At 39.8% G+C, this 10,350-nt stretch overlaps 1 protein-coding gene across 1 annotated transcript in view; it reads right to left on the bottom strand.

The window, feature by feature from the left end:
• Window positions 1–471: 471 nt before the first annotated feature.
• The window catches only part of lrmda (leucine rich melanocyte differentiation associated), a 432,723-nt gene continuing 422,844 nt past the window's right edge, over window positions 472–10,350 (bottom strand). Inside the window, exon 7 of the mRNA XM_073834159.1 lies at window positions 472–4,351. Coding sequence (XP_073690260.1) covers window positions 4,272–4,351 — 80 coding nt within the window. The 3' untranslated portion in view covers window positions 472–4,271. The remainder of the gene's footprint in view (window positions 4,352–10,350) is intronic.

The raw sequence follows: 10,350 nt of genomic DNA, 5'->3' as shown, positions 1-10,350 counted from the left end.
TCATGTTTTAGTCATCAACGAGGCATTTTTACCTCGTCATCGTCTCATTATCGCCATGAAAAAAAGTGGCGTCAACAAAATGATTTCCTCATCGTCATCGTTGACGAAAACAACACTGACCGATAGGTCAAAATAACCCATTTGCTGGGTTTGTCCATATTTAACGCAACTTGTTTTTTTTAAACCCAGTATTTTTAGAGTGTTGTTATAGCTTTGTTATAACTAAGTTATGAATCCAACCGACGGTTCAAAACCACCTAGTCGTGGAGTTTGTCTATATGTAACCCAAACTGGGTTGTTTTTAACCCAGCATTTGTAGAGCTATTGTTATAGCTATATGAACATTTTTTTACTATGTATAATAGCAAAACTTGTAATACTTGAAGCTTTTATGTACAATGCATTAGGTATACTTAATATACATTGAAATACATTCTACCTTTTCATAAATAATTATAGACAAAGTCATAATTCATTATAATATTTGCAGATTTCTTTAATGCACACTTTTTGCACTAACAATGAATAGATAAGCATTATAACTTTACGATAATATACTGGATTAAAAGGTATATTACAAGACATAATGAATGGATTTAAAATGCTCCTGTAATGCATTTTATTTAAAAATGTCAAGTGTTTATGCAAAAATTACCACTTCCGCATAGTGGATTGTTTCAATAATTGTAAACATGATCATAAATAGCATCTTATCAACCTGTTCATATTCTACCTATTCTATCCTCTTATCACCTTTAAGTGGTTTACTGTATGTGTGAAATCAAGATAGTTAAAAGATTACTTGTTATTACTATGTTATAAATGTGTTATTACTATGTATATGAGCAAAAATGTTCACTTATGCATATCAATAATTTCATGGCAGTTTCAACACTTAAAACCATGATTGTACTAAGCATCTTGTCAAACTGAGATGATCTTTTCATTTAGTTCATATACGTTTACTTCCAACCCTTTCCATCCATTTTCTCAAGGCCTGTATTCCAATGTTCTCCTAGCAATGAGCATTTCCTGGAGGGAGTCCCAGGTCAGAGCCCACAGGTTGCTCTCCACTTCTCACACCTTAATTAGTCCCCGCCGCGTGCCTCTCCAGAGTGCACACTGTCTCTCTCCCGAACACACGTGTGTGTGTCAGCATATGTCTTCCCGCTGCACTTCCGCCCGCCTTCTAATGCTGTTTATATTTGCGGAGCTGCTTGAGATGAGGCCCTGACGAGGATGGGAACTGACACTCACCAAACTCGGTATGTCCCCAAGCCAGCTCCAGCGGCTCGGGTGCTGTCAATTCTGGCTACATCAGCGGCAGTGGCTCAATGGCAGCGTCTCTGACACATGTCACAAAGTTTTAAATGTCTGTTCTTTTCATGGGGATGGTTGGGTAAGCCAGCCAGGGAAGAGATGACATTTTGTGTGGTGAGGGGGGGGGGGGGGGGGGACTTGTTGTGGCTCCTTCTTGCTGCCTCCACCAGCTGTCAGTGCCACTTTTCTCAGAACATATCACAACACCGACAAATAAACCTTGTCATTTAGAAACGCCCGCACTAGTGACCATGCTCTCCAGCAGTACGACAGGAGCAACGCACAGGCATAGTCTCATAGGGCCGAAGACACAAATGTACTGTACACACACACACACACACACACACAATAAACAACCCACACACACGTTTAGTACAATATTCCCATTGAAACACACACTTGGACCGACATGTGCATAAGGCACAGACGTACACAACCTGTGACCCACAGTCAAACCCACACAGCCGGTGCACACCAAATCATTGCACTGGGCTATCTGTGACCTTTCCCTGCGTGCTTCACATTGCCGAGCGCTTCTCCGGGTACACATGCTTTCTTTCACATCCAAAATGACGTCTCTCATTTGCTGGGCTAATTCAGATGGCATACTTGGGATCCCGTTTAACACACGGCAATTAAGCAAGATGAGGCCAGGCAAAATTATGCCATTAATAATGAATGTTTACAAAGGAAAAAAAACTATAAGGTTCAGACATTTAAAAATAGTATTAATAGTCATATTAATAAAAACAATTGCAGTACCCAACAGTAGACTGTCATCCATTTTTCCAAGCAATTTTATTTATTTATTGCAGTGGTTATTTGTGACCCTGGACCACAAAACCAGTCCTAAGACAAAAAATACAATGTATGGGGTCAAAAATCGATTTTTCTTTTATGCCAAAAATCATTAGGATATTAAGCAAATATCATGCCCTATGAAGATATTTTGTATATTTGCCACCGTAAATATATCCAAACTTAATTTTTGATTAATAATATGCATTGCTAAGAACTTCATTCGGACAACTTTAAAGGTGATTTTGTATCTCGGCCAAATATTGTCATAACAAACCATACATCATTGGAACGCTTATTCAGCTTTCAGATGATGCATACATCTCAAAAATTGACACTTAAGACAGGTTTTGTGGTCCTGGGTCACATTTAATCAAAATGGTAATCAAATAATATTTATGTTTTTACAATTACAGTATATTACATACAATAATCCCAGTACATACAGTAATAGACTACCCATTATATTGTTACATACAGTATATGCATAGTTGATAATAGCATGTACATTTTAATGCATTTTATAACTAATTCAGCTTATTGCAGTCTGGTAAATTAATATGAAGTCATAAGAACAGTAAGTATAATAATTGTATAATTACAAAAAAAAAATATTTCCAGTAGTCACATTGAAGGACAAAAGAAGGTTCAAACAATAATCAAACTAATCTCAAATCCCAGTTGCTTAAAAATCCATAAAACAATTAGAAATCTAGCATTTCTTGTTTAAAATATGAAATTATTTTGTTTGCAGTGGATCTTTGGCTAGTCTTACGCAGACTTCAGTGCATAAACGTAACTTTAAATATGGAATGTAATATTGTAAAAACAAAACAAAAAAAGAGAATAACAGGCAAAATAAATTGGATGCACATAAAACATTCATCACCCTCACTGTACCTAATGGAGTTGATGTTTCAAACATTGCCCAACTTTTTGGCCACTGCTAGTAAACTCTGTTTCCAAAGCACAGCAAAGGCCATTATGGATTTTTCTAATTGATTTTTCAAACCATACAAAGAAAAGAAATCATTAAAATAACGTCCAAAAAAACGCATGAGGAAACAATCAAAAAGTTGTTGACTCCCCCCCTCACACACACAAACATACATCCACCTCCTCCATTTTCACTGCCAGAGCTGCTGTCTTTTTTTGCTCTCTCCCTCCAGAGAAAGAATGAAATAAAGCAAAGCTCATTACCTCTTTCTTTCACAGCTCCTCCAGGCTCCGGCACTGCAACAACTGCCCCCGCAACACACAAACTTCACACACGACATGCACATGCACCTCACAAACACGCAAACATACACATGCCACAGAGTCAAGAGCCTGTGAGGGCCTCGCAGCTGCATTTCTGAGAGGACTCATGCTGAAAACATCCAAATAAAGCTTTGAATCATTAAAACATATATTAAATACGAAAGAACTTTAAAAAATAACATTTCTTTGTATATTAAACTACTAAAAAGCCCTCGTGCCAACTGATGGTGAGCACTTGCCACGTGCCTTAAGCTTAAAAAGGCTAATAAATTTAAACAAACACTAAATTGTGATGGTTTAAACGTATTAGCCTTTTTAACTTTATTTTTTTGCTATTTGCAGAAGGAAACACAACCCTTCGATGACTCAAACTGACATTCCGCCTACAGTAATGTACGGAAAATGACATGGTTACAAAACCATGTAATAAGCTTTACTTTTAATGACGGCTAAAGTGTAGAACTCCAACAAAAGCGCCACTTCCCCCTGATCTTTCTCTTAAACTTTAGCTTTGACTTTGAGAGGAGCTCATCCTGGGCTTCCGTGTGGGCAGCCCGAAGCCTCAGGTGGGACCTTTGACCTGGGGAGAGCAGCAGTTGGACCAGGCAATCCATCATGGAGCTGCGGCTGTCAGGACGAGCGCTCGGCCGCGTGTGTGTCTGTCACCGCGGCATAGCGGGGCTGCTTAAAGGCAATCATGTCAATCTGGATGGCACTGCTCAGACGGAGCGAGAGCGATGGGAGGTGGCAGGGAAGGCACACTCAGCAGACGGCACTAGAGGGCTGTGTTTGGCTGCTTAAAATGCGTGTGGCAACATGTATATTTATAATAATATGCGCTGGATATCTTTGTAAAGCCCCCTCGCGTGTCTGTCCACTGACCCGTCTGTCAGTCAGAGCTGGTCATTGCGGATGAATCGATTGCCCTCTGAGTGCTTGCCGTAGTAGACATAACGGCACTTGGTGAAAACCCCTGAAAGTGAGAGAGAAGAGCATGTCAAAATGACATTTAACTACACCGTCAATGTCAAACTGACTTCATGTGAACCCAGTGCTGAAAGTTGAAATATTAAGATTCTAATAGCACAAAAAATACTAATGCACATTAAACATTAACAGGTTGATGTTTAAATACATAATCTGATTGTATGAGAACGGATAGATATATAGAAAAATACAGTGATTTCAAATCAAAAAGGATGTGTATTATGATTATAAATCTATGAACCACAAAATATGTTACAGTTCTCTGTTACTGTTTATCCATCAGAAAGCGGTTTGTCAGTAAAGTACACACACTGCTGCAAATAAAAAAAAAACTCAGAATGTGTCTCCAGAATCTGTCATTTCTCACTCAAATTTCTGGCATGAAAGGTGTGTCGGGGGAGACAGTGTATCCGTCTAAAGTCTGAGAACACCAGAGAGACAACATTTAGCCTGAGGGCATTGTCTAGACAATAACAAGCCAAGAGATTGCTTTCTTCAGAAAGAGAGAGAGAGAGAGAGACAGAGAGAGAGAGGTGAAAAGACAGTAAGGGTGAAGATCAACAGTGAGCTCATTTTACTGATTCACTGACCAGCTGGGTTTGATAAGGTGAGTATTAGCTTCATTCATTGTCCAGACAGTCTGATGGAGTGTGTAAGACACACTGTGACAGAGTGTTAACACTCCTACAGGACAAGAACACACAGGACTATTTTTAATATCATCCACTGTGTGAAGCTGCCACTCGCTCTTGTTGATCCTCTCCACTCATTCATTAAAACAAACGAAGCTTCATTAAGAACATCAATGACAGATAGAAGACAGCAATATAGGCTTTATCAAGTACTGCTGTAGTAAACTTTAATATATAACATAAATCATTATTATATTCATGCATCATATTTTTTTACACAAGATACTACACAGAATGTATAAAAACAAGATATTACTATTGTATCAATGATTGGTTATTAGGTTGCTAAGGTGCTCTGGGTGGTTGCTAGGGTGTTGTTAGATGACTGCTATTGCATTGCTGGGGTACTCTGGGTCTCTGTCCCTAAGATGTTGTTAAATGGTTGCTAAGATGCTGCTAGGTGGTAGTAATTGTTAGTATTTGCTAAGCAACTGATAGTAATTGTTTTGCTAGAGTGGTCTCTGTGGTTGTTAGGGTGTTGCGGGGAAGTTGCTAGGGATGTCTGGGTGTTGTTCGATGGTTGCTAGGACATTGTTACTACCTAGCAACATAAGAAATATTTAGAACACCCCAGAAACTGTTAGCAACGTCAAATAGTTAACACTTAGACATTCCTAGCAACACCCTAGCAACCACTAAGAATGTATTGGTGGTTCCTAAAATGTCTCTAGTATGTTTCTTAGCAAGCTGTTCTGAGTATTTGTTCTGATGCTTGCTAGGCATGTCTGAGCTGTCTCTAAGATGTTGTTAAGGTGTTCTGAATATTTCTTAGCATGTCGCTTTGCTTTGATATTCTGTGTGGTGGTAAAGGCATTGCTAGGCAGTGGCTAGGGTGTTCTGGGTGGTTACTAGGGTGTTGCTAAGGATTTATGGGCGGTCCCTAAGATGTTGTTAGGTAGTTGCTAAGATGCTCTCAATATTTGTTAACATGTTGCTAGGTACCTGGTGTTATATTATTCTGGGTGATAGTAAAGACATTGCTAGGGTTTTCTTAGTGGTTGCTAGGGTGTTGCTAGGAATGTCTAAGTGTTAACTATTTGACGTTGCTAACAGTTTCTGGGGTGTTCTAAATATTTCTTATGTTGCTAGGTAGTTGGAGCTATGGTAGTTTTGTGGTAGCAAAAAATATTGCTAGGGTGTTCTGGGTGGTTACTAGGGTGTTGCTAGGGATTTGTGGGTGGTCCTTAAGATGTTATTAGGTGAATGGTAGGACATTAATAGATGCTCTGAATGTTTCTACCACAGGTACTAGGTACTTGGTGTTATAATATTCTGGGTGGTAGTAAAGGCATTGCTAGGCAGTTGTTAGGGCATTCTTGGTGTTACTAGGAATATATAAGTGTTAACTGTCGGGCGTTGCTAACAGTTGCTGAATATTTCTAAGCAGTTGCTGTTTTGATATGTGTGGTAGTAATGGCATGGCCAGGCAGTTTCTATAGGGTGCTCTGGGTGCTTGCTAGGGTGTTGCTAGGGATTTCTGGGTGGTCCCTAAGATGTTGTTAGGTGATTGGCAGGATGTTGTTTTACAGTTGCTAAGATGCTCTAAATGTTTAATAACATGTTGCTAGGTTCTTGATGTTACAATATTCTGGGTGATAGTAAAAACATCGCTAGCTAGTTGCTAGGAATGTCTTAAGTGTTAACTGTTGGTATTGCTAACAGTTGCTAAGGTGTTCTGAATATTTCTTAGCATGTTGCCAAGTAGTTACTGCTTCAACATTCTGCTTCGACATTGTGTGCGATATCAAAGGCATTGCTAGGCAGTTGCTAGGGCATTCTGGGTGGTTACCAGGGTGTTTCTAAGGATTTATGTTGTTAGGCAATTGGTAGAACATTGTTAGGTAGTTGCTAAGATGCTTTGAATGTTTGTTAACATGTTGCTAGGTACTTGGTTGTGTAATATTCCGGGTGGTGTTAAACACATTGCTAGGCAGTTGCTAGAGTGTTCTTGGTGGTTGCTAGGGTATTGCTAGAATTGTCTAAGTTTTACCTGTTGGATGTTGCTAACAGTTTCTGAGATGTTTTGAATATTTCTCAGCATGTTGTAAGATAGTTGGTGCTATGGTACTCTGTGGTAGCAAAGGCATTGCTAGGCAATTACTAGGGCGTTCTGTGTGGCTACTAGGGTGTTGCTAGGGATTTATGAATGATCCTATAAAGATGTTGTTAGGTGACTGGTAGGACAGTTCCTAAGATGTTCTGAATGTTTGTTAAGATGTTTCTAGGTACTTGGTGTTAGAATATTTTAGGTGGCTGTAAAGGCATTGCTAGGCAGTTGCTAGGGTGTTCTGGGTGGCTACTAGGGTGTTGCTATGTTGTTAGTTAATTGGCAGGACATTATTAGACAGTTGCTAAGATGCTCTGAATATTTGTTAACATGTTGCTAACATGTTGCTAGGTACTTGGTGCTATAATATTATTGGTGGTTGTAAAATTTCTAGACAGTTGCTAGGATGTTCTTAGTGGTTGCTAGGATTGTCTAAGTGTTAACTGTTGGATATTACTAACAGTTGCTGAGGTGTTCTAAATATTTCTTAGCATGTTGCTAGGTAGTTGCTGCTTTGATATTGTGTGTGGTAGTAAAGGCTTTGCCAAGCAGTTGTTAGGGCATTCTGGGTGGTTATGAGGGTGTTGCTAGGGATTTATGGGTTGTCCCTAAGATGTTGTTAGGTAAATAGTAGGATGTTAATAGACAGTTCCTAAGATGCTCTGAATGTTTGTTAACATGTTGCAAGGTACAACTGTATTATTATTATTTTTAGAATGTTTTTAGAAAATTTTTAGAATTTTCTGGGTGGTAGTAAATGCTTTGCTAGGCAGTTGTTAGAGCATTCTTGGTGGTTGCTAGGGTGCTGCTAACAATGCCTAAGAGTTAACTGACAGGCATTGCTAACAGTTGCTGAGCTGTTCTGAATGTTTCTGAACATGTTGCTATGTATTTGGTGCAGAGGTATTCTGTGTGGTATTAAGGCATTGCTAGGACATTCTAGGGGGCTGCTAGGGTGTTGCTAAGAATGTATTGGTGGTTCCTAAAATGTCTCTAGTATGTTTCTTAGCAAGCTGTTCTGAGTATTTGTTCTGATGCTTGCTAGGCATGTCTGAGCTGTCTCTAAGATGTTGCTAGACAGTTGTAAGGGTGTTGTTATAGTGCTCAACCAAAAAAATCATCATCAGGCAGTGACTAATGCAACATTAGTGATGATTAACAAGGCTTTCTCCTCACAAGCATTAAGTCTGGTCATAACTCATTGAGAGTGAGTGTCTGTTCACTTCTCTCATACATCAACAGTATATGACCTGGCAAAACATATGCCAGAGTTAGAAAGAAGAACGCAGTGCTTGTATTGTTTACATCTTCCTTCTGCTTTGCTGAAAACGCTAGTTGACTGTGAGGCCTATAGGTGATGTGTGGAGACAGCCCAGTCTGAGTGTGTTAAAGACAGGATCGTTCTGGCATGCCAGCGACAGAGAGAGAGAGAAATAGAGGCACTTGATGGATGTGGCAGACTGCAGCTAGGTGTCAGCGCTTTAGTAAATGAGGCAAGGACAAGTGGCATTAATGCTGTCAATGATCTCCTGACAGGAAAACAGATACCGCGCTCACCGCCGTTTTTAAATAGACATCAAGTGCATTAATGACAAAAAAGGGCAGGCTTCAAACAATGCGGCTGAGTGATGGGCGAGCTGCGGCGGCGCTCCGAGCGCGCCACTAACATAATCCGAAAAGACACTGTCAGAGCCGCGGAGAGACGGGCCGCGGAATCGCACGTACTGACAGTGAACAGAGATGAGGACAGAGATACTGGTGCCATATTAGTGCCAAGCATATTCCAACACCAGTCTGGATGCTAACCGAATCTGACACTTTCCTTCTCCCGTCGCTTCAAAGTAGCCGCTCCTCCCCTTCCCCCCACCGCCAGCGATTGGCAACCAGCCTTCTCCGACGTGTCACTCCAGTCCCGCGCTCTCCTTCCGCGGCGAGTTAGTGGCGGGCCCGCTCGTGTCAGCCCGCGGGCCCGGGGACAAACTCAGTCAATCTAAATTTGGACTTTTGTAACCGAGCGACGCTCATTTTCCCTGCCATCCTCACGAGTTGAGGTGATCCAAACTGTGAAGTGTGAGGAGATGTCTGTTCGCATCAGATCAGACGTCTGTGCCCGTGTCGGCACCCCCTCGCTCTGTGGACGGGTGTTGGGGGGGCAGCGGACAGCTCTGCCAGCGCAACTACTTGCTCTGAGGGGGTGACAGGGTTTTTGCACTCCAGCTGCCGCAGTTGCCCTGGGGATCGAGGTACCGCCGCTGGATCCCTGTATGCTCATTCTGACTATCAGAGCGCTGATTTGAGAGGAGGTTCTCGCACACTTCACCTCACCGGGGTATATAAGACTAGCACCCAACTGCAGCGCTATCATCCTAAACGCTGGAGCACCCCTTCAGTAAGAGAGCAAGAGAGATCGCAGAGCACCAGCAAACATACCCATGTCTGTATCTATAAGAACTTATTTAAAAATGCATTTCATAAAGACTTCAATAAACTGCTTCTATGATGAACATGCTTTCATTTTCTGGATTTAAAGACTGAAAGACATAGTTCACCCAAATCTAAAATTGTGTCATCATTTACTCATCCTCAAGTTGTTTCAGACCTGAACTCATCTGTGTTTCACCTGTTGATTATAAAATATTTTTATTTTGAAGAATATTGGTAACCAAACAGTTGCTTGTAGCCACTGACTTGCATATACTGAAAAAAAATACTATGGAAGTCAATGGCTACCAGCAACTGGTTGGTTATGCTTCAAAATATCTTTTTTGTGTGTTCGGCAGAAGAAATACATTCATATTTATGAGTCAGGTTTGGAACAACATGAAGGGGAGTAAATGACAACAATAATGATAATTTTGGTTAACTGTACCTTTAAAGTTAAAAAAAAAAAAAAATGGTGTAGATGGTGTAACTGTAATAAATAAAAAAGTAGTTTGGCATATAGTTTCTTGAAGTAAGTGAAACCGTTTTGTTTTTTAATATATTATTAATATTTAAAAGCCTTGTAGCCTGATGGAATAAAAAAGTGGAATTATTATTATTATTTTTATTATTAACTTGTTTAATTATTATTAATATGTCTTAATAATAATAACAGATATAATACAGTTTTTATGAACTGCTTTATTTCTTTAAAATAAAATAAAATATTTCTAAATAATCAATACATTTATTCAAGGTGGAATGAAAACATCATTAAATTAAAATTAGATTTTTTTTTGTTAAAATTTTTATTGTATAAATGGA

Source organism: Garra rufa, chromosome 2 (genome assembly GCF_049309525.1).
Source record: "Garra rufa chromosome 2, GarRuf1.0, whole genome shotgun sequence".
NCBI lineage: Eukaryota > Metazoa > Chordata > Actinopteri > Cypriniformes > Cyprinidae > Garra > Garra rufa.
Note: the sequence above shows the minus strand (reverse complement) of the source record. Positions and strands in the feature narration are given on the sequence as shown.